Source organism: Typopeltis vanoorti, chromosome 20, assembly GCF_054136105.1.
Source record: "Typopeltis vanoorti isolate ZY-2024b chromosome 20, IOZ_Tvanoo_1.0, whole genome shotgun sequence".
Taxonomy (NCBI): Eukaryota; Metazoa; Arthropoda; class Arachnida; order Uropygi; family Thelyphonidae; genus Typopeltis; species Typopeltis vanoorti.
This window is the reverse complement of record NC_143568.1, coordinates 109,543,698-109,570,188: the sequence shown is the minus strand read 5'-3', so window position 1 is coordinate 109,570,188 and position 26,491 is coordinate 109,543,698. Positions and strand designations below refer to the sequence as shown.

The 26,491-nt window shown below is 35.1% G+C and overlaps 1 protein-coding gene across 1 annotated transcript in view; it reads right to left on the bottom strand.

Moving 5' to 3' along the window:
• The window catches only part of hob (bridge-like lipid transfer protein family member hobbit), an 844,941-nt gene that overhangs the window by 476,546 nt on the left and 341,904 nt on the right, over window positions 1-26,491 (bottom strand). The window contains exon 21 of the mRNA XM_090409957.1: window positions 22,994-23,082. Within this exon, the coding sequence (XP_090266083.1) occupies window positions 22,994-23,082 (89 nt within the window). The remainder of the gene's footprint in view (window positions 1-22,993; window positions 23,083-26,491) is intronic.

The window sequence follows — 26,491 nt, the reverse complement described above, 5'->3', positions numbered from 1 at the left end:
AGGCACTAGACAAAAAAATGCAGAAGAAAAAAAATCATCTTTCATCAGGACAGTGCACCTGCCCACAAAGGTGTTTTGGCAATGGGAAAATTAAGGGATCTGCACTATGAATTGTTGGAACATCCATCCTATTGACCAGATTTGACTCCATTTGACTTCTATCACTTCCCAAAATTAAATCTCTTCCTCGCTGGTCAGCATTTTTCTTCAAACCAAGAGGTGATTGTAGCTGTAGAGGGGTATTTTGTAGATCTTACTGAGAACCACTACAGGGACGGGATAATGCCGCTGGAATAAATGAATTAGTCTTAAGGGAGATTATGTTGAAAAATAAAAATAATTTTGAAATTATAAATTCATCAAAATTAGTAAAGAATTACTATTTTCATTTCAGAGGCAAATTGTGTGTTGTCCAGTGTAATTACACACACACACCTCTTAAATTGTGATAAGATTTCAAATTCAGTTTATCCTTCTTTAGTTGTAAAAGTGACAGCGCAGAGGTTGACACATCAAAATATTTGAAACATGTATCTTCATTTAAAAAAAAAAAATATATATATATATATATATATATATATATTATAATATATAGTAACAATAAACTTCATGCATGCTGGTAATTTTGTTACACACTGCCCTTCATTCACTCACTGAAACAATTCTTAAAGATGATAGGTATGCCAAACATAAGCCTTTTCTTGAGAAAAGAACTATGATCAGACAAAAGCAAAATTATTAAAGAATATTTCAATCTAAAACTACAAACTTAATTTTAGCCTTTCAATAAATAGTATTTTATAGAATGAAATGTTGAAAACATCAGTGTGCACATTCAGTCTTTCATGAAATTGTTCACCACAAGAAACGCACAGCACTTTTCATGAAAAAAAGAAAATCAAACACATACAGTACTTTCTCTTCATAGCCACATGGTGATCAGTATTCATTATTAAAAATTATGAAGAAAGCTACCATGTATAGTAACCAATTCCAGTTTAATATAAACCAAAATAATCACCTGATGTAATAAATTTAGTTTAATCCTTTATCCAAGTGTAAGAAAACAAAGTTTGCACATGAAGTATCCTCGGGACTGAGGCAACTCATGGTAAAGGCGGAACAAGCTCTCATCACTCCTTGTCTCAGTATCTCAAAAAAATGCAAAGCACATCTCCTTGCAGACATGTATAATGCTATGCATTAAGAGAAGGGTCACTACCCACACAGGTTTTGACTTTATTGAATGTTCAAGTACAGGTCAAACTCTAAAAACTCAGCATTGTTCCCCTCAGTAACAGGCTCACCCTGTCACTGCGAAGAACTCTCAGTGTTGGCTCTAACCCATCACCGAGCAGAGCCGCTCATTTGCTAATATGTCATCTGAGGGTAACAGCAACAGCCAAGCCTCGGTTAAAACTTCATGGACTACAGCATTACCATTCATCACCCAAGCTTCCAACCAATTTTGACCTTTATTGACGTCTTGTCAGTGGGAGCCAGACCCAGACATGGTGATACTAAGGCAGAAGCAATGGAGAAGTCATATTTACCTATATGAGTTTCCAAAAGTGTACCACCTTATTATTAAATTACTGTGGATTTAGAGAAAGATGTTGGAAGCGTTTTCCTGCTTGGTTAAACTATAATAAATTTAGTTTAATTCTTTATCCAAGTGTAAGCAAACAAAGTTTGTGCCTGAAGTATCTTCAGGACTGAGGCAACTCGTGGTAAAGGTGGACCAAGCTCCCCTCACTCCTTGTCTCAGTTTCTTCCATAATGCAAAGCACATCTCCATGCAGATATGTATAATGCTATGCAATAAGGGAAGGGCCACTACCTAGGCTACTATCCCCTTCCCAAAAAAAACAAAAGAAAAAAAAAAAAAACAGAAAAACTTCCAATCACCTGATGCTTCAACTTTCATATCAAGGTCATTATCTGGAATATGTAAAAATAAAGAAGCTATATTGCAGCACACACACAGAATGCTAAAATCACACTAATATGGTCAACCATTAATATTACTGGTCCAACCTCTGGTAAAAAAAAATTTAATACATTAACAGATAAATTAATAAAAAAAGAAAGGCTAAAGATTACTCACAGATAAATTAGAACAAAACAGTATTAATGGTGTTTAATACATGTACAGTCATACCCCGACTTACACGGATCTGGAGTTATGCGGTTTCATATATGTATGTATTCCCGTCCCGCTTCATGCCTCATATCTTTCCGGTGCCAGCTGCATTTGCCAGTGTCGCATATGCTGTGAACAAGCATTGACGTATTTCGCATGGTCTCCATTCATACACAATTTTTATAGTCTACAAACTTTGCAATTGTTTAATGTTATGTTCTTGATAAAAATTTTATCACATAAAAAATAATAATGTCGTCCAAAGGAATCAAGTCCTATTCTTCTACAGCTAGCAAGAAAAGAAAAACATTGACTTTGGAAACAAAACTCAACATTATTAAAGATTTTGAAGGCAGAATGAAAATTTGTGAGCTAGCAAAGAAGTTTGATCTACAGGAATCCACAGTAAGAACAATCATAAAAGAAACGTTTACAGATTTTGGAGGACATAGATTCTAATGAGGAACTAATTGTAGCCACAAGGTAAGAAATAAAAAAATCATTAGTTTGCTATGAAGAAATTTTGCATGACAAGAAAAAAATTATGCCGTCAGACGAATCTATTAGATTTTATGAAACCATTGACATCAAAATAACTTTCTTTTTTTTTATGTACGAAAAACTACAATTATGATTCTATTTCTTAAAAAATATAGGTGTTTTTTTAAACCTTTGGTCCCAATTAACTAATATTTCGTATGTTTGTATGCAAAATTATACCGGAGTCACGCGAATTCGACTTATGCACTTTTTGTTGGTCCCACCTACCGCGTAACTTCGGGGTATGTATGACTGTACATGAAATATTGTTTAGAGTTATAAAGCAAGAGTTAGCTGGAGAAATTGAAAAGTCATGTGGACTGAATGTATACCACCATCCATTTTTATGTCACCATTATCATTAAGATTAGGATTGTTGATCAAAATTTTTGCAGGCTTCCATATATAAGCATTCATACCAGGTTTTTATATGATACCTTTCTACTCAATTTGTTGTAGGGTGTTAAAATATGTCATGATATGAGAGACCCAATTTACCAAAATTGTTAAATTTTATGTTGTTTGTGTATTCTTTTACATATTGGAATTGTGCACCCAGTTTCGCCAAATATAAGGTAAATTACAGGTGCAATGAATTCATGACTGTATACACTCTACTTTATTATTTCCCTGAAATCCATTACCATCAGTCAATGTGATCAAGAGTTTCAACAGTTTCAGTAACAATTTCAACCAGAAATGATAAACTTGCATTCGGCAACATTAAATTGACAATCATTACCCTTTAATTTATTTAAATCATCCTGCAGGATATTATATTATTATTTGTATGTGGCTTCTACCCATGAAAGATTTATTAGTATTTGTAAACCTATAGTACATTTGTGCCATGGACAGACTAGAGACCTCCCCACCATTTTTATTGATTTTATATATATATATTTGTATTTTTACTTACTTTTAACATAGTTTGGGAAATCTTCTCTAGAGATCAAACGTAGAACTTTTTCAAGCCATTTCAGGCCTTAAATAAGCACAGCACTGGTCCTACACCAGGCAATGAAATTCATCTCTCACCTAAAGAAACCACAAACATCCATATCAATAATAGGATTTGAACCTACAGACTGCTGGTTGGAGAGCCCATATGCTAACATTCCGCAACGTTAAATTGACAATCATTATCCTTTAATTTATTTAAATCATCCTGCAGGATATTATATTATTATTTGTATGTGGCTTCTACTTGGCCAATCAAGCAGGCATCTACATCACCTTTATCAACTATTACCCTACCAAGTTTTGCATCATCAGCAAACAACTGAATATTATCCCTTATATACATCATGAAAATTATGGATCATCATGTAAGCATGATGGAAAGGATTATCCCTTATATCTTTCCCTATATTCACTGATATACAAATTAAAAGTAGTGGTCCTAGTACAGTACTCTGAGGTACTCCACTAGTAACTTTCATTCCTCTGGATTCCACAATATTGTATCTTTTTTTTTGTAGGTAAAAATTATTTTACCACATAATGTAGTATTTTGCAAAGAGAGAGCTGTAATATCAGACTGAAATTTGTTCTGTAAGAGAAGAATTGTGTTGCTGATTGGGATATTTTTTGAAAATGGCAGAATTGTCAAAACTGATAAATAACTCATTTTTGCTAAGAGTTATGTTTATAATTTTGTTTATGAAGTGAGTGTGTATGTGTGTGTGTGTGTGTTTCATATAAGAGGGGAAATGATCTACGAACTCTCCTTGAGTGTTAATGCTAATTTCTTAGCTAGGTGATAATTAGGAGTTTGTACCTTCAACTACTGGCTGAAATGGAATATTATATTTACCTACTTTAGGAACAAAATAAATTCTAAGAGAGTGCATAATGTGATAATAGCTTTTTAACAGTATCAGACTTGGTAATTTAACAGTTTTCTTTTTAATTCTGTTAATTGGATTATAGTTCACAAGTTGATAAATCTTGCTATTGGAGACTAACTGATTCATTTGATGAAGCTAAATTGATCTGTTTAAGACTACTGTAGTACTACCTTTGTTATGATATCTTTATTAGAATTGCGTTGTTGATTGAGACACTTTTTGAAAATGGCAGAATTGTCAAAACTGACTAATATTCATTTTTGCTAAGAGTTATGTTTTTAATTTTGCTTATGAAATGCATGTGTTTCATATAAGAGGGGAAATGATCTACCAACTACTTGAGTGTTAATGCTAATTTCTTGGCTAGGTGGCCAGATCCAAAGACAAGCTCTAAAAGATGAATTTAAAGTTATCAGCAATACTTTCCTAAAAAATGGTTACAGCCAAAACACTATTAACAAAATTCTCTACAAGACCGCAATAAAAAACAAAGATAAAACAGACTACAATAAAACCATAACCGCTCCTTACATTAAAGGGACATCAGATAAAATAAACAGAATACTACAAAAATACAACCTCAAAGCCACCTTTAAATCTCCTGCAAAATTAAAAAGCTTACTCAACTTGTCCAAAGACCCACTCCGTCTGCTGGCCCATTCTGGAGTATACCGTATTTAATTCACCTATAATATACCATATATAGGGGAAACAGGATGCACAATTCCTATCAGACAAAAGGAACATAAACGACACATTAAATATAATAACTATGGTGAAGCTGGCGTTTCTGATCATGCCCTGAACACTTTACATAGAATTGACTGGAAAAGCACCAGTTGTTTACATCACACCAAAACATGGTATGAATGCAAATTTAAGGAAGCCTGTGAGATTCTTATCAACCACCCCACTCTGAACAATAATGATGGTCTAAAAATCCCAAGCATATGGAAGGTATATATTCTACCCATTGAACCTTTCTCTCCAAGAGTTAATTATAAACAGGACTGTAGATAAACCAGAATCTTAAATCTAAAATAACATAAAAAATAAAATCTAAAATACTAAAAATAGGACATCGTTGTTACTGAAAGAAGACTATCTATAAGAAAGAATGTTTTTCTCATGTTATCTTAAATAGAATTTAGCTTTGATGTAATTTCTAAATAATTCATTAATTTGTAATTTTTTTTTTTTCACTAGAGGTTATGCCAGTAGAATAACAGGTGATCATATCATTGTTTCTTTAGCTTACTGTGTGTAATGTAACTCAGCTTGTCCTTGTATATTTGTATATACTCCAGATGATGATCTTAATATGAAGATCGAAACATTGGGAAATTAAAAAGAGTTATTTAATTGGAACAAATCTGAAAACAAACCCCGAATTAAAGATCGGTACTATCAACGTAAGAAGCCTGAATGGCAAAGAAATGGAGCTAGCTGAGGAATTAGATAACTACCAGATCGACATAACAGGGGTGACTGAAACAAAAAAGACCAAAACTGGTGGGGTCTTTCTGAGCAATAAATACAAAATGTTATATTCAGGAAATGACAATCAAGGAAAAGAAGGAGTAGCCATAGTATTCAACACAAAATACGAGGCTAATCTTCTTGAATGGCAGTCAGTCTCAAGTAGAGTAATGTGGGCAAATATGAGAATGGGGAACTGGACAATGAGACTTATTTGTGCCTATGGTCCCACAGGAGGTTCTACTAAGGTAGAAGTGAGGAATTTTTTGAAGCTTTAGAAAAAGCAACTCACACAATGAAAAAGGAAAAGTTGGTCCTTGTTGGAGATCTAAATAGCAGAGCAGGAAATGATTGTGAGACATACAAAAATATTTTGGGAAAATTTGGAGAAAAGAGCAAAGCTAATAATAATGGCAAATATCTGTTGGATTTCTGCTCAGGACATGGACTGGTTATTACTAACACCATGTTCCAACATAAAAATGTGCACAAATTCACATGGAGAGAAGAGGCTAGGAATAAGAAAAGTCTCATTGACTATGTTACTGTTGATAGTGATGTTTTCTCCCTGGTGCAGGACACCAGAGTGTACAGAGGATTTGAAATTGGAAGTGATCACTATTTAGTCTTGAGCAGGATAAAATTGAATTTCATATTGAAAAGAATGACATGTAAGAAAGTTTTAAAGCGAATAAAAGTTGAGCAGCTCTCAGATGTGAACTGTAGATTAAAATATAGAAAGATTATTGAAAAGAAAATGAAAGAGTTTGAGAACAGGAATCAAACCTTGGAGATTCAGTGGCAGACTCTGAAGAAAACATTGATTGATTCTGCCAGAGAGACATGTGGTGAGGTTGTGTGCAAGGATAAAAAAATCAGAACTCCCTGGTGGACACAGGAAGTAAAAGAAGCAGTGAAGGAAAAGAAGAAAGCATATCAAAAGTTCCTGTCAAATAAGTCAGCTTGTGCTTTTAGAGAATATAGAGACAAATGCAAGAATGCTAAACACTGTGTAAAACTAGCTAAACAAAAGTCATGGGAGGACTTTGGCAAGAATATAGAAAATAAATATCAAGAAGGTAGTAAAATATTCTACAGGTTGTTGAAGAAGCTTAAGAATGGAGGAAAGAGTGCTGTAAAAGGAATTAGAGATCATAAAGGTGACATGAAAACGGGAGAAAAAGATATCCTTGAAGTATGGAGTAATTACTTTGAAAAACTGCTAAATGAAACAAGCAGTGATGACAGCACAGTGGTAAAAAACACTGACCAGGCATGCAGTCAGGAATACATATCCATACTTGAAGTAGAAAAAGCCATCAAAGGCTTGAAATGTGGAAAGGCAGCAGGAGTAGATGATATTCGACCAGAAATGCTGAAGTATGGTGGTATAAGAGTCTTACAGTGGCTGCACTGCATAGTTCAGAAAGCCTGGACAGAGGGACGAATTCCCGATGATTGGAGTAGAGCTCTCATAGTACCCATATATAAAAAGGGAAATAAAACTGAATGTGAGAATTACAGAGGTATTTCCCTACTGAGTGTTCCTGGTAAGATCTATGCAAGTATACTTGAGAAACGGTTGAGAAGAATTGTGGAAGAAAAGCTTGGTGAAGAACAAGCTGGATTCAGGCCAAATAGAGGCTGTCAGGATCAGATCTTCACTTTACGACAAATAGTCGAGAAAGCATGGGAATATAACAAAGATCTGTATTTAAGTTTTGTCGATTTGGAAAAGGCATATGACAAGGTGCCAAGAGAGAAGCTATTCAATACGCTGCAGTTATATGGTGTCAATGGGGCATTATATCAAGCAATACTTAGTCTTTATTTGAGTTGTAAGTCAGCAGTTAGAATTGAAGGAAGTACAGGAAGATGGTTTAATGTTAAATCTGGTGTGAGACAAGGATGTACATTATCCCCTCTGTTATTCATTATCTATATGGATCACATTATGAAGGAAAGTGGTACTAAACATGATATCAAAATTGGAGATGTTAATGTCAGCTCTTTGCTTTATGCAGACGATATTATACTTCTAAATAAATCTGCTACAAGTCTGCAAGATTCTCTGAATAAATTGAATAGCTGTTGTAATAGATATGGTATGACGGTCAGCAATAAAAAGACAAAGACAATGAAAATAGGCAGAATCATTGAAAATGTCAACTGTGTTGTGAATGGAGAACCTGTGAAACAAGTAAAACATTTCAGCTATTTAGGCACGATTTTTACTGAAGATGGTAAATTAAATATAGAAATAGACAACAGAATCAGCAAAGCTGGTATGGTGGGAAATCAATTGAATAAATTCATATGGAATAAGAGAGAAATTAGTCGGAACACTAAATTAGCTGTTTACAAGACAGTGTTCAAACCAGTTTTAACTTATGGATCTGAGAACTGAGGCAGAAGTAAAACACTTGACCAAAGACTAGAGACCGCAGATATGAGAGTCCTGAGAAAGATTAGAGGCGTGAACAGATGGCATCAATGGCAATATCATATTAAAAACGAGGATATTAGGAAAGAACTTGACATTGTCGGCATTCAGGAATGTGTTAGCAGAGCTAATCTCAGGTGGTATGGTCACTTAAACAGAATGGACGAGGAAAGATTAGCAAAACAAGTGTTCTCTGCCAGGTTGGCAGGAAAACGACCCAGAGGAAGACCAAGATATAGGTGGATTGATACGGTACAAAGTGCTTTAGACAACAGAAATATAAGATCTGATAATGTTGGAGTCTTGACAAGTAACAGACTGATTTGGAGGAAAATTGTAGATAGGAAATTAATAATGATGTAATTTTTTTCATGTAGTACTATCATATCCTGTACACCCCTTGAGGGTACATGGCAGGAATTTGATGATGATGATGATGAAAGAGTTATTTATAACGCAGTTGTAAAGTCTATAATTTCTAAAATGAATGCTGATCACCATGCAACACTAAAAGAAAGGAAAATTAATATTTTTATTAGGTTTTAATGACTTGATGGCTACTAGTTCTGTTTTGGTGAAATTTAGTAAATATTGCTTTGGTATTATTCAAAATGTTACAAGTTTCTAAACTGATTTATCAGCAATATTACTTGGGTGAAATTTATTGCGCTTTATCACCATAAAACAGTAGTTGTCTCAATAATTTTCAGAAATGACATACAGTACTTGTCATGAAAAATAGAAAAGAATGTTAAAAATCAAACTTTTATTTTGTCTTACCTTATTAACTTGAATGCACAAAGCAAGTATCTAACAAACTTCCTGTATAATGAAATTCTTTTTTCAGGTGTATTAGAAAAAAAAAGAAAAAAAGAAAACTGCTGCAATGTTCCATCTTACATGAAAGATAAAGTAAGTGGAAGTCAGAAAAAGAAAAGTTGTCAAGTTCTGGCATGCAAAATACTTTCTATCTCAGGAAACTCTGGTGGGGAGGAATGAATTATAATATAAAGAGTATTCTTTTATAAAACCGTTTTTCAAGAAAAAGTCTAAATATGCATTGCTTATGCTAGCAAAATTACTAGCAATGCTAGTAAAATTACTTTTGCTAGCAAAATTACCTTGCACAATTGCTAACACTATAGAAGCCATAAATCTCTCAGTCTCTGAAGGAAGATGTCTCTGATCCAGAATATTTAACAATAAAGTGACACGACATTTTACTACTTGTATATAAGAAATATATGACTTCTGCACTTAATCAATCTTGGTATCTTTCTCTTTCTCTCTGAGTCTGGCTCCCACAGATGAGACTCCAATAAAGGTCAAACCATTCAGGGTAATGACCTCATAATGCCCATAATTCATGCTAATAATGCTCACTGAAGATACTCCATGTGCAAACTCTATTTGCTTACACTTGGATAAAGAAATAAGCAAGAATATAATTTCTTGGCAAGTTCAATTTAATTTGTAACTAAATAAAAACACTTTCTATATTTATCTTAAATTCAAAGGTATTTTAATAATAAGGTGATACACCTTTTTACTATTTGTACAGGGTGGCCAATAAGTCATGGAACATGGAAAGGGGGTTTGTCTCTGTGAAGTCAAAAATGGAAGGCATTTATGTGATGCCTTATGGGCCACCGTGTATATGAGAAAAATATCATTTCTGTAATAAAAAAAAATAATAACACTGGGTTTATAGGTTGTAATAATTATTTAATAAACCTACTAGTTTCACCACATAAGCTAGTGGATTTGTCGGGATTAAGGATGAACAAATATACAACAAGCATTAAATATAGATCATTACATAACTAAACTGAATGTGCAGGAACTGTTACACACACACAAAAACACAAGTAAAACAGATTCGGTGTTTACTTACGTAATGATTCATATTTAATGCTTGTATATTTGATGTGTTCATCCTTAACCCAGACAAAGACACTAGCTTAAGTGGCAAAACTAATAGGTTTATTAAATAATTATTATGCCCAATAAACTCAGTATTAGTTAATTTTTATTACAATAGTTTTTTGGTCAAAAAAAAAAAAAAAAACTAAAATCAACACGCTCATCATATCATTTCTCTATTAATTCAATCTTGGTATCTCTTTTTGGTCTGGCTCCCAATGAGGAGAATTCAATAAACACAAAATGGTATCTCAAACAGAGATGCTCCCCAACTGGTTTTATGGTGAGGCCAAAAAACCAGTTGGGGAGGATCTCATAATGGACATGAAGATGCCTGTACCAAAATTTGTCAATATCATTGCAATCCAGGTTATGGTCAACTATCCCAGGATGCAGATAGTGCTTGCATTGTGATTCATAAGATCACTTGGGTGTCAAATGCTTGCTACAAGGCTAAATGTTTTAAACGTATGGAGATCAAATATATTGCTAATCAGTATCTCAAACACTGTGTGAAATGTGAAAGTTCTAAAAGTGGTCTGGGTATTGAATCTTCCTACAATGCATTGTATTATACATGTCTGAAGGGATGTGTACTCTATATCCAAGTAGCATGAAGATACTTCACACGTATACTTTGTTCATACCTCTCTTTAGCTACTCTCACCAACCAAGTCACCCTCCTTGCCTGGTCTTTGTAGACCTCATGAAATTGGTTACTTACACTTCTCTTATGCTGCCTCCACAATGTCCCTTTTCTCTGTATTGCATGCTTAATCTCTTTATTCATCCATCTCACACCTACCTTATTTAACCTTCTCACCCTTGGAATACATTCAGACATTGCATCTACTAAATAGTTTTTGAAAATCCTCCAAGCTGCACTGATCTCTTTTCCAGCTAACTCTTCATTCCATGCTACACCCGTAAGCTGTCTCCTGAGCTCTTCATAATCACCCCCCCCCTTGTAGTTCCACATATACCCTTTTCTCACAGAGGTCCTCACACTGCTGGCAACTACCCAGGTAATCACCTCATGGTCACTCTCACCAACTGGTGGATGATTTGACACCTCATTTATAATTACATCCACTGAGGAGATGACCAAATCCAAGATCCTCACGTGCCCTCTGTTACACACTGTCTGAGGTAGTTATCCCTCAAAAACTCAAGAAACTCATTACTTCCAGTTGCTATCTCATCATTCCAGTCTATATTGCCATAATTAAAATCACCCGTAATGATCACCCTTTTATTATTTGCTTGACTATGATTATACATATCATTATCACCACCATCAACATTACCTGGTCTAAAACAACATCCAACCAAGTATTTGATTCCATTCACCTCTATCTCACACCATACTGCCTCAAAACCACTGACACTATTTCCCTCTTGCATCTCTACTTTGTATGGACATAACTCTTTCTCTATCATCAATAGCACTCCCCCTCTTTTTTTACACCTTCTATTGTCACATCACAAAACACAGCATACCCTTCCATCTCTATTCCTGTCAGGATATCGTCCTCTTCCAACCATGTCTCATTTATTCCGACAATCTTTGGATGAACACATGCAATTAGTGCAACCATTTCATCTGCCTTGCTTCTTATACTTCTAGCATTTGTATACAAACACAACAGCTCATTTCTGGATCTACAGCTAGTTCCACTGATACCACTCACTTAATGTGATCTCTCCATGCTCGACTGGGGCCAGTTCCCTTTCTGCTTATTCATTTTAAAACCCTTGTCAATTCCAACTGTTTCCTCTTGAACCCAGGTCATCCCATTCCTTTCTTGTCTACACATGCTCTCACCTCCTCTTGGAGCATCCACTTTTCTCACGCTGTGTACCCCTGTCCACCCTGAGCCTCCCTGTTTCCCTGCTCCTCTTGCACACCCATTCTCTTAATTTCTATACTCATACAACTCACTTCCTCATTCATAACCACCTCTTCAATCTCACCTGTCTTACTCTCTTGCTCTTCCACATCACTTCCCGCTTGATCTGATTCTAACCTAACTCTACTCACTTCTCTACCTTCCAGCGGCAGTCTCTCCAAGTGACCACATCATATGTATGAATTGTGGGAAGAGTCACTACCCAACTGGTTTCAACCTTTACTGAGCTCTCAGTTGGGGCTAAATCCAGGAAAACATGGAAGTAAAATCAATGTAAATGTCATATATCTTCCATAAGCTAGTTCTACAAAATCAGGTATTATGAACAAGAAGTTGGATGTTTATATGGAAAGAACACTTCTACTTACTGAGCCTCTAAGCATTCTTTGCTGCAAGTACCATGTTTCTTCACTCTTTCCTGTCTCAAGCCCTTCCAGTCCAGTCCAAGATTCCATCTCAGCTAAGTCATTTTGGACGTTATCCTTCCAATATTGCTATGGTCTTCTAGGTCACTTTCCATTAGGCCTCATCTGTAACACTTGTTTGCCATTCTCTGCTTATCCATTCTTTCCACATGCCCAAGGTCTGCAATCTCTGGTTTCATTAGTAAGTAATAGGGATGTATAAAGTATTTTTACCTTGGGTATAATAAATGTTAAAAATACCACGCAATTTTAAACCTGGTTTTACTCCATTTCCCTAGTAAGCAAACAGACAAATAAGTCAAGTTTGCGCCTGCAAGTGTTGCAAGTCTAGCTGATCCAACAGGTAGTGCAAGACCAAGGCAACTCGTGGTAAAGGTGGCATAAGCTCTGGAGATGTGTTTTGGCATTAAGGCCCCCCTTGCCTTTAATACAAAACATCATACATCTCCTCTAGGAGATGTGTTTTGGCATTAAGGGTAAATATTAAGATTAGTGATCAGAGCTTATGCCACCTTTACCATGAGTTGCCTTGGTCTTGCACTACCTGTAGGATCAGCTAGACTTGCAACACTTGCAGGTGCAAACTTGACTTGTTTGTCTGTTTGCTTACTTGGAAAATGGAGTAAAACCAGGTTTAAAATTGCTTGGTATTTTTAACAGGGATCTATAGAGTTGGTATAGTTCTTGATTACATATTCTTATCCATTCACTGTTTATCTCTTGCATCTTAGTCTATTTATATTCCAGGTTTCTGCTTTGTTTAAAAAATAGGCCTGATGATTGTCTTTAATATTTCTGTTTTAACTCCACTTGAAACAATTATGGAGGATAATAAATAAATGATGTAGTGAATAATCTCTATTATATTGTATACATTGTAGCTTCTATTTCTGTTCCAATTTTATTATCTCGAGTAATCAATACTCAAAGATACCTGAAGGAAGAGGCATTTTTGAATATCTGGTTATCAATAACGAACTGGTTATTTTTCTCTTCTAAAGTCATTTTGTAATCCTAGTGAGCAACCATTTGAAGTTTTCTGAATGTTATTCTAATGTCTTCAGCATTTTCTCCAACTATGCAAAATCTCATCTGCATATTCTAATATTACTGTTCTATGTGTAATACCTTTTATAGTTTCTCTAATTCCTTTTTCTAAAGCTCATTCAAACAGGATAGGCAAAATGGCATCTGCTTGCTTCTACCCTGGCTTAATATCAAAAAATTCAGATCTAATTCCATTAGCCAATACCATGCTTTGGCTGCCAATGGGTAGTGGCCCTTCCCATAATGCACAGCATTATGGGAAGGGCCACTACCCAGACCAGTTTCGACTTTTATTGAGGTCTCACGAGTAGGATTCATTTCTACCTTGGTATTTCTTCTGGCTCTGGCTCCCACTAATGAGACATCAAAGATCAAACTGATCTGGGCACTGGCACTTCCCATAATGCATAGCATTATACACATTTGAAAGGAGGTGTACTTTGTATTATGGGAGTTTGAGTTGTGAAGACATTTCACAAGCAAATTTTATTTACTTACACTTGGATTAAATAATTTTAATTAAATAAATTAAAGAATATAATTTCTTGGCATCTTTAATTTATGTGAACCTATTTTTTGGGGATCCTGCTCGATGTTCACCTAGATTTTCTTCAGCATTACTACGATTCTTTTTAGTATATTATTTGATACAATTTTGTAGCCTATGGACAAAAGTGATTTGTAATTTTTGTTTCCTTTTTTACATATTGATATGATTAGTTATTCTTTCCATTCTGCATGTATCTCTTCATTCTCAAATATTGAATTTATCAGTTCATGTATACTAGTGTCTAAAACCTAAGGATGAACACTATTTCTGAAGATTAAAACCACAAATTCAGACAAACTAGCTCATAACAAGTTGTATAACTGATGATTTTGAATAGAAAGTGAGTACACTTTCAAATTTTTGAATCGCGTGCAAAGGAGTCACATGGTATCACTTAACAGGATAAAAGGCAAAAGATTGCCCTAAGCAAATTGTTGAAGGGAGCTCTTTTCAAGAAGGAACAGAGCTGCAAACTTGAATGTCTTGCAATGTCTCAAAGAGATTATTCTGATGATTTCAAGTGCAAAAGAATTATTGGAAAGCTTGAAGAAGGCCACAGAATTAATGCTATTGCCAGAAAGTTTAGAATCTCACATAGCATTGAATCCAGGCTCAGGACAGCATTTCAAATCAGTGGAATATATTGCAGACGTTTACTAAGAGGTCTCTCTTGCTTTATCGTGGAGAATGCAGACAGATTTTTGGTTATAACAGCAAAATGTATCTATACAGCATGGCAGGTCAGAAAGTCTGCTCCATTCAAGCACAGGTACATGAATATCGCAACAAACCATAGCAAGATGTCTGCGACAAGTAGGCCTACATGCCAGAAGGCATGTAGTCTATGTCCCTTTATTCACAGTTCATTGTAGAGCATGTTTTCAGTGGTGTTATCCATAAAAATGGAACAAGACACCAATTGGCTAATGTACTCTTTATCTATAAAGATTTGTTTTAGTCTTTCTTCTGATTCTAGATAACACTTGATCTAGCGGGAAAGTGGTATTACTTATCATCACAAGAATGTTCTTGAAAAGGACAGATATGGCGGTGCTGTGGTCATGGTGTAGGGAGGCATTGCACTTAATGTTGCACCACTACAAGTGCTGGAAAAAAAGGGACTAAGACTGTTGAACGATATTTCAACAAAGTTCTTCAATGTCATGTTCGAGGATATTAAATGAATTGAGTGGCCAGCACGCTTCCCAGATCTCAACCCCATAGAAGACGTTTGGGACACAATAGGGGGACGCATTGCTGCTTGAAATTCCCCTCCAGAAAACAAACAAGGCCTTACCCTTGCTCGAGAAGTGGGCCAGTTTCCCTCAAGAATTCCTGAATCACTTGGTGCTAAGCATGGTACAATGTTGTGAGATCTGCATTGCAATTCAGCATGGACATTTTCCATAACAAAATGTCTCTCCAGGTGGCTTCTGTACATACTGTACATTAATTCTTTAATCATGTCCTAAGGAAATATGTAATTTTTGCCAAAAGCATATTGTAATTTAATTTGTACAAAAATTTTGAACATTTTTTTATGTAATATAATTTATTAGTATGATGGCAATAAATTTATGTTCAATTTGGCTGTAGTCATGAAAATTTTTTCAGATACAGGTAAAAATGTAGTTCATCCTTATTTCTGGACACCACTTTATTTCTGTATTTGTTGAGTTCAATTATTTCATCAGTATTATCTGATGCTTTGCTTCTTCTAAGTTGCTTCATATTTTATTCTACTTTGGCTAGTGATGGTTCAAATATTTTTGGGTATGATCAGTTTTTTTGTTTTTTTTTCTGTTCAAAAGTCTCAGCAGGCTAACCATGGTTAAGAAGCTGGTTATTAAAGTACTCACTTCACTTTCTTGCTTTTCATCTCTAGTAGCTAATGTTTGTCCATTGCTATTGTTCGTTATTGCTGTTTTCAGACATCAACCTATTTTTGTGGTTTTTAATTTCACAGAATTTTCTTTAGTTATTTATTGTTTCTGAATTTCTTCTATCTTTTCATGTAATTCAAATGATTTCATGTAATGTAGTGATAAACCTTTTTGCTACTTGTATAGAGAAAATATAACTTCTGCATTTAGCTATCAACATCTTTTCCGAGATGCTAATTCCCACCAGTTTAACGTGTTCTTATTTCAAAGACTGTCAAGAGGGCACTCACTCAAAGAGCAGAGCAGGTTTCTGACAGGCAGTCAATGGACTGGGCTTAGAGGAGAGCCAAGGTTGAATGCATGGAAGGTTTCTGCCTGCTGCATAGAGCAGATGATCAGTAAAGTATAGTTGGATGAAGTCAACACAGACTGCTAGAGACTCAAATCATGAAATGATGCAAGATGAGAAGCATGAGAGACAATAATGTTTTTAGATCACTCACAGGTTTTGGGATTACAGACAATTTTACAGGTCAAAAGAGGCTTGCCTAGTGACTCTTCCCATAATGTGTGGTCATATATATACATCTGAAGAAAGTGTTCTGTGCATTATTGAATAGTAGTGCAATTTGATGTGGTCTATTTATAAACTGATCATAATGTTACTTCACATGCAAACTTTAGTTTGCTTCCCACTTGAGTAATGGATTAAAAACAAGAATATAATTTCTTATCAAGTATAATTTTAAGCACTATTATTTCTTCAGTGTGTATACCAAGCCATTATGATAAGTAATGTTGTCACTATAAAAGAATGCTATTTCAATTATACCTTCAGTTATATTTTCTATATACAAGTAACAAAATAGTTTATCACTAGATTATTAAAATACTCTGGTTATTTGGAACTCTTTCATTATTTGTGTAACATCATCATCATCATCATCAAATTCCTGCCATGTACCCTGAAGGGGTGTTCAGGATATGACAGTACTACATGAAAAAATTACATCATTACTAACTTCCTATCTACAATTTTCCTCCAAATCAGTCTGTTACTTGTCAAGACTCCAACATTATCAGATCTTATATTTCTATCGTCTAAAGCACTTTGTACCGTATCAATCCACCTATATCTTGGTCTTCCTCTGGGTCGTTTTCCTGCCAACCTGGCAGAGAACACTTGTTTTGCTAATCTTTCCTCTCCCATTCTATTTAAGTGACCATACCATCTGAGATTAGCTCTGCTAACTCATTCCTGGATGCTGACAATGTAAAGTTCTTTCCTAATATCCTCATTTTTAATATGATATTGCCATTGATGCCATCTGTTCACGCCTCTAATCTTTCTCAGGACTCTCATATCTGCGGTCTCTAGTCTTTGGTCAAGTGTTTTACTTCTGCCTCAGTTCTCAGATCCATAAGTTAAAACTGGTTTGAACACTGTCTTGTAAACAGCTAATTTAGTGTTCCGACTAATTTCTCTCTTATTCCATATGAATTTATTCAATTGATTTCCCACCATACCAGCTTTGCTGATTCTGTTGTCTATTTCTATATTTAATTTACCATCTTCAGTAAAAATCGTGCCTAAATAGCTGAAATGTTTTACTTGTTTCACAGGTTCTCCATTCACAACACAGTTGACATTTTCAATGATTCTGCCTATTTTCATTGTCTTTGTCTTTTTATTGCTGACCGTCATACCATATCTATTACAACAGCTATTCAATTTATTCAGAGAATCTTGCAGACTTGTAGCAGATTTATTTAGAAGTATAATATCGTCTGCATAAAGCAAAGAGCTGACATTAACATCTCCAATTTTGATATCATGTTTAGTACCACTTTCCTTCATAATGTGATCCATATAGATAATGAATAACAGAGGGGATAATGTACATCCTTGTCTCACACCAGATTTAACATTAAACCATCTTCCTGTACTTCCTTCAATTCTAACTGCTGACTTACAACTCAAATAAAGACTAAGTATTGCTTGATATAATGCCCCATTGACACCATATAACTGCAGCGTATTGAATAGCTTCTCTCTTGGCACCTTGTCATATGCCTTTTCCAAATCGACAAAACTTAAATACAGATCTTTGTTATATTCCCATGCTTTCTCGACTATTTGTCGTAAAGTGAAGATCTGATCCTGACAGCCTCTATTTGGCCTGAATCCAGCTTGTTCTTCACCAAGCTTTTCTTCCACAATTCTTCTCAACCGTTTCTCAAGTATACTTGCATAGATCTTACCAGGAACACTCAGTAGGGAAATACCTCTGTAATTCTCACATTCAGTTTTATTTCCCTTTTTATATATGGGTACTATGAGAGCTCTACTCCAATCATCGGGAATTCGTCCCTCTGTCCAGGCTTTCTGAACTATGCAGTGCAGCCACTGTAAGACTCTTATACCACCATACTTCAGCATTTCTGGTCGAATATCATCTACTCCTGCTGTCTTTCCACATTTCAAGCCTTTGATGGCTTTTTCTACTTCAAGTATGGATATGTATTCCTGACTGCATGCCTGGTCAGTGTTTTTTATCACTGTGCTGTCATCACTGCTTGTTTCATTTAGCAGTTTTTCAAAGTAATTACTCCATACTTCAAGGATATCTTTTTCTCCTGTTTTCATTTCACCTTTATCATCTCTAATTCCTTTTACAGCACTCTTTCCTCCATTCCTAAGCTTCTTCAACAACCTCCAGAATATTTTGCCACCTTCTTGATATTTATTTTCTATATTCTTGCCAAAGTCCTCCCATGACTTTTGTTTAGCTAGTTTTACACACTGTTTAGCTTTCTTACATTTGTCTCTGTATTCTGTAAGAGTAAAAGCTGACTTATTTGCCAGGAACTTTTGATATGCTTTCTTCTTTTCCTTCACTGCCTCTTTAACTTCCTGTGTTCACCAGGGAGTTCTGATTTTTTTTATCTTTGCACACAACCTCACCACATGCCTCTCTGGCAGAATCAATCAATGTTTCCTTCAGAGTTTGCCACTGAATCTCCAAGGTTTGATTCCTGTTCTCAAACTCTTTCATTTTCTTTTCAATAATATTTCTGTATTTTAGTCTACAGTTTACATCTGAGAGCTGCTCAACTTTTATTCGCTTTAAAACTTTCTTACATGTTATTCTTTTCAATATGAAATTCAATTTTATTCTGCTCAAGACTAAATAGTGATCACTTCCAATTTCAAATCCTCTGTACACTCTGGTGTCCTGCACCAGGGCGAAAACATCACTATCAACAATAACATAGTCAATGAGACTTTTCTTATACCTAGCCTCTTCTCTCCATGTGAATTTGTGCACATTTTTATGTTGGAACATGGTGTTAGTAATAACCAGTCCATGTCCTGAGCAGAAATCCAACAGATATTTGCCATTATTATTAGCTTTGCTCTTTTCTCCAAATTTTCCCAAAATATTTTTGTATGTCTCACAATCATTTCCTACTCTACTATTTAGATCCCCAACAAGGACCAACTTTTCCTTTTTCATTGTGTGAGTTGCTTTTTCTAAAGCCTCAAAAAATTCCTCCACTTCTACCTTAGTAGAACCTTCTGTGGGACCATAGGCACAAATAAGTCTCATTGTCCAGTTCCCCATTCTCATATTTGCCCACATTACTCTACTTGAGACTGACTGCCATTCAAGAAGATTAGCCTCGTATTTTGTGTTGAATACTATGGCTACTCCTTTTCCTTGATTGTTATTGCCTGAATATAACATTTTGTATTTATTGCTCAGAAAGATCTCACCAGTTTTGGTCTTTTTTGTTTCAGTCACCCCTATTATGTCGATCTGGTACGTATCTAATTCCTCAGCTAGCTCCATTTCTTTGCCATTCAGGCTTCTTACGTTGATAGTACCGATCTTTAACTCTGGTGATGTTGAGTTAGGGTTTGTTTTCAGATTTGTTCCAGTAGCTGACTTTTCGCTGTTCGCCCTGGTTCCCTGGCGAAAACAACGGGGGCCTTGTTTAACCGGGCGACGCCCCAGCCGGCATGAAATTTTGTCATGTTGTACCATCATTTTTTATTTTGGTTTAACCAATAAGAATACAATTTGGTCGGCTAAATCCCAAATTGCCAGCCCATCCTCGTTCGTTCAGTATCAAAGTAGATACCCAACAGGGTGCACCACGAGAAGGTGAGGATTGGACATTAGGTCAGAAGCCCTGGTCGGTTCTCCGCATTCCTTTAAAGGCTATGTGGAGGTCTCCTCTCAGTTATACAGCTTTGACCCTTAAGCACCCTAACTTGTAAGTGAATCTTAATAATTAAGTCAAAAATATGATTGACAGTAACAATCCCTGAATTTAAGCACATATAAAGGATATCACTGAATGCATACTGTGAAAGTACTCTGTACAGTAAAGTTGTAAATGTAAGCAAATTGAAATGCTGCACAAACATTTCTTCTTATTCCATAGGGCATCCTGGCATTTACAGGGTAATGTGTTTGTCACAAATAGTCATATTCTGACAAAAACTGGAAGGACTGCTTGGATGAATATTAAAAAAGAAGGGAAGGTGAGATGGAGTTGATTATCTACAGACTACAACATCTCCCTGTTGCAGACCATGCCACTGACTTGCATCAGTATATAAAAAAAAATAATAATAAAATTAAAAAAAAAAAAACACTATGCAAATGCAAATTTAAATCACGGTTTTCAGAATCTGCCACAACTTTACAACATTTGGCAACCTATATGGCAGTTTCACACTATCTAAAATTGGGGAGGATATTATTATAAGACCCACCAATCAAGATCTCTTTACTGAGCCCACTGAGAACACTAGTTAATATCACTGGATTGCACAATTTAATTCTCCAGTCTACAATTCTATCACTCAGCATGCTGTTTACCTTCCTTTTGTGTGTCTTTGTGCACATGCATCTTCTTATACCTGTGAAAATGAAATATTTCTTTAATCATTAAATAAAGCTTAATTATCTCTAGAGTTTGTTGATTTCATTAAACAAAAACATCAGATCTTGCTTACCAAAATAAAACAAAAGAAATAGTTTATGATGACACCAGCATGATAGGCTGAGTGGTTAGAGCATCTGCTCTCCAGTAAAGAGGTTGTGGGTTTGAATCCCAACCTAGGATATGGTTGCTTGTGATTATCTTTCTCCTTCATATGTTCATTCATACAAATATGTATCCATCCATCCATCAGTGGCTTTTAACAGGCACTTAAGCCCTCCAAGTATCCTTGGACTTCCCAAATGTAATACGAGGGTAAGGCAGTTCAGAGGCATAGCTGGGGGAGGGGGGGGCTCTTTGAACTTTTGCAATTAATTCTAAAATACAGTCTTGAGAACCCATTTCCAAATATTGTAATACTACTGCGAATTTTCTTCACAATTGCTGTAAGTGTTGCTAGTTGTGAGAGGAGTTTTTCTAAATAAAATAGATTAAGAATTACCTACATTATTATGAAATAGACTTCGCCAATGCCATCGACGATTTTGCTAACAGAAAAGCAAGAAAAATAACATTTTAGAATGTTCAAATTAAAGTTTTAATTCAAAAATAAACATAGTCTTTTAATTTGCTTCCCTATACAGTACATCGTTTTGACTTTTTGTAGTATTTTTGGTGTGTATTGAGAGGAGTGGCAAAAGCTCTAGCTACACCACTGCCTATGCTTCTAAGTATTCTTGCCTGTAAATTGCGTGTGTTCTACTAGCCGGTTTATCTGTTTTGAGGGATAAAAAATCCAAGTTTCTGGGAGAAAAAACCCTCCATATGAGACCAGTTAACTCACCTTTAGTCAAACGAGACCAGATAAAGGTTCCTCATGTCACTGACGGGAACTGAACCCAGGTCTTTTCGACCAAAAAACATTTAATTGCATAATTATACAAATAAACATAATTAGAAAGGAGGAATGATTCTTAGCTAAATAACAGAAAATTAAAATGTTCACCCTAACATGTCTGCTAATTCCAAAAGCAGAAATTACAGTCAATAAATGTTAATAAATTTAAAAATTTATGTTAATTTGGCATAAACTACCTATTTATTATTAAAATTTAGTTTATTATGGTCTTTATTATTAGATACTTAATATATGTGATTGTTAAGTTTTTCCTCCCCTCCCTAACATGATAATTATTGCTTATTACTGGCCAGTTATAATTTTTTTGGTTAAGTTTTGTTTACACATTTCATTATGTTACAGTTTAGGTTACTCCCACAGATATAAAGGATAATTTTGGTTAATGAAATTCATATGTTAGAGTAGTTGGGTTGATAAGAATTAAGTCTGGAGCAAAAGTCTGCATGCACTCTTATTCAGATTGCTTCCTTTGCATGATGAAAACAAAACAGTCACCACTGTATGAGACTAGATAACTCAGTTTCAACTGAAAAGTCATTCTAAAGATTATTTTCAATCCTAGACAGAATTCAAACCCAGGTTTTTTCAAACCAAAGAGCCAGTATTTGTGAATGATCTGTAGAGACCCTTTATAGGTCTGGTACACTCATATCAGAACACAAGTGTTGCAAGAAAGTGCTATTTCAAGAACTGTGATGGTTCAATATATCAATGACCTGATAAAGGACAGATTGCTATTAATTCCACAGACATAAGGAGTGTCACCTTTGTTGGATTTATGGAGAAGGAAAATTCGTCTGCAATAATAGACAAACCAAATGGTTGAGAATGAACTTTAATAATGCATAACAGTCTGCCATTTAGCTTAAAGATTTATGATGACAAGGTTTGTGTTTGTATATAATACTGAAAAACTTCACCTTACCAACACTTGTTGCACTTTTGCTGAAGGCCCTCAAAACTCTGTCTCATAACCATTCCTTGTTCTTCTGGCACCAAAGAAACTGCAAGTTGCTGAAGAAAGAAAGAAATTGTATATTAAATAATAAAATATGCAGGCAGGAAAATGTCTAATGTGTCTTTATACATGATCAAATTTTCCTAAATCAAACACATTTATTGAATAAAAAAAACTGACATGTTTCAAAATAAGACTTGCGATATCATTATGGATGTGGTTAACTAAATCTTAAAATTAATAAATGCATCAAAGTTCTTGTTCACTTCACAAACCATCATATTTAAAACAAGCAATTGCATTTTAACTTTGAATCAGAGTTTTCAAACATTCTTCAGTGAATAAGACCATTCATTTAGTTTAATATTTGTAGGATTTAGTTAACTGTAACCTAAGCAGTTTCAATATATGAAAAAAAATAAATAAAAGTGCACTGTTTGTTATAAGGATATCCTCGGAGGAAGAGAGAGGGTGCACTCATGATTAAACAACATTCAAGAGATAACATACGTCAGCATTATGTATTACAACTAAAGTCTCAATTCCATTTTTATATGCAAGAGAAAACTATTACAGTGAAAAAGAATCAACGAACAATCCTTAACATCTATCAAAACCAACTTCTCAAAATTTTAATAAAATGACTCTCTGAACCATTAAAAATATCCACAAAGAGATAATATTTCAACTGACTTCTATGAAGTGGCTTTTTTTTAATATTTTTTTTTTATTTAAGGATTTGATTAACTTTTGTGTTTGATTCTGGATAAAGATATGCTGACCTTCAAATGTGGATTTCCAGTAGGCATGAGGAAAACAAAGAAAATCTTGGCTGGCAGACATCAGACAGTGAACTGGCATGAACTCTGAGAGATTGCTCAGAGTGGCTGAGAATTATTCAAAATTTGCCAAGGTGGTCGCCGACCTCTGATAGGAGATGGCACTCAAAGAAGATAAGTATTATTCATGTGTCTAAGAAAAAGTGGTTTGCATCTAGTTCAACAGTGAACTTAAAGCAGCTATACATGGAGTTAATTCTGTATAAAAACTAGAGTAATTCAGTGTAAACAGACTATGAAATGAAGACGGATTCAAGGCCCTGAAAACATAGTACTGAAAAGTGACTTTTTTTCATCGTCTCATATGTAGGCTGCTAAGACTGATTTGCTGCTTTGTGAAAAGGAAAAATTGTTGAGTTTGTGTCATCTTGGTTACTTCTGTATAAGATAAGTTAATTCACCTTCAGCTGAAATGAATTTAAGTAGGTTCCTTGTATCCTAGGTGAGAGAGGAACTAAAGTCTTTCCTACCAAAAAGTAAATGTGACACTGTTGCAAATGCACTACAGAAATATGCAATGTATTGCAGCATCTCTGCTTGGGTGAAGTGCAAATTAATAAGATTTGAAAGTTACGATATAAATTATAATTTGAAAGGGTTAATTTTTATCGCAACCTAAGCAAAATTATTCTAACTGATGGCAATAACTCAACATTAACTGAATGAAATATAAAGACATTTGGTATTTAGGATTTCCATTAGAATTTATCAAATTATTTTTAAAGTTGTTTACAATGTGATCATATTTCTATGGAAGAGATGTGGAAGTATTTGCTATAAGCAGTTATTTAATGGAAATTTTCTATCTGTCAACCAGAATATCAGATAATGCTCTCCACTCTCCCAATACTCTTGATCTTTTCTTAACCAGTTTTCCTTCCAAATACACAGCATGGGTCAGTAATTCAGAAGACTTCATTTCATCCTGGAATTCACCCTTTTACTATGGAATTCATCCCATTTCGCACTATAATAGTACCAAACTGGATGAATTCCAGGATTCTATTCTTCCTTTCCATAGTCAGACTACTACATCACTCTCCTGATCTAATAAATTACTCAGGCATAATGAAATTATCCTTTCTGGAAAAAAGGCTTTAATTTCCTGCTCTATTCAAAATTCCATCTCTTTATCTGAGCCATGGTTTAATAAGATGTGCCAAAGCAGTTGAAGAGAAAATTTCAGCATACCAAAAAACAGTTAACACAACTCTCATTCTCACAGCCTCACTGAAGCCTACAACTGACCCACTCCCTCACCTTTACAAAACAACGGATTTAAGAATCAATTTCTTTGCAATTTGGAGATCTACTAGTTAATCTGGAGTAGCAGAATCTACAATGGAGTAGCATGGATTCCTCTACTGCAGATTAACTACTGGATATCCTAGCCGACATAAACTACCTCTGGACACATGCCATGGAAAGGTTTGGAGCTTGTGCAGTTAACCATGGCATTTACAGATCAGTTTATTGGGGACATGGCATGAAGACCTGTGCAAAAAAACTGCCATCCTTTAGTTTAGCTTCTACTCTTTGCAACTGGATAGCCAGTTTTCTCTACTGTGTATTATAGTGAATACCTGCCTCTATTTGGACTTAAACACTGAAGTAAGTGTGTCATCTCCTCTCCTTCGGTTAACAAACAGATAGTCTCTCACTGACCAAAAACCTGTATTATTCATAGTTTTGCTGAAGATAAGTATACATTTCAATTCTCTTACTCATTTGACAAACTTTGGACTGCTCAAAGCCCAAGCTTCAATTTTAATGTTTTTTAAACACACAAACTATAAATTAGTGTTTGCCTCGAAGCAAAAATTGGCAACACTTCTAAAACCTACAAAATCTCACACATACAAAGGAATACTAGAATACCACAATGTGGTATACAAATTTCCTTGCCAACAAGACTGTGACATCACCCTACACAGGTTCCATGATCAGATCTTTATGGGTAAGACTACAGGAACACTTCTGTGACTGCAACATACCAATTCCAGAACATCTAAGCAATAAGAAACATAATAACCAAAAGAAAACCAGAATACAAAATACAGGAAAAACAGAAATAGCAGTCCATGCTCTTGAACAGAAACATACCCCACAAACTGACAAAGCCGTAATAGTAGACATACAGGGAAACAGCAATGCTTAGAATATTGAAACAATAGCCATAAAATGCGACAAAAACTCAATAAACGTTCACCGTCCCTATATAATCTCTGAGAGTTGGAAGCTCCAAAACATAAAAATTAGGTCACGACTCTGACCAACAGAAAACAATACAGATACACCCAAGACAAAAACACCAAGCAGACATGACATAGCCTCCACTTTTCCAACGAGCCCCGAAAGACAATACACAGTCGAAATAGCTCACACTGTTACTTCCATCCCTGATATTGTTTCATCATATTCTATCTTTCTCCTTTCCCCTATTTTTTTTCCCTTTTGCCTTCTTTCCAAAGAATTCACTGCCCACCCTTAAAACCCAAGTTTTAAATTTCACATACCTTGTGTCTTACTCGCAATTCACCAACATCTCTCTATCTCCACATTTCTTCCCCCTTCCGTTCAGTCATATTTCAGTAATATCGCCATACACCGGATGCCGCTCAATAAG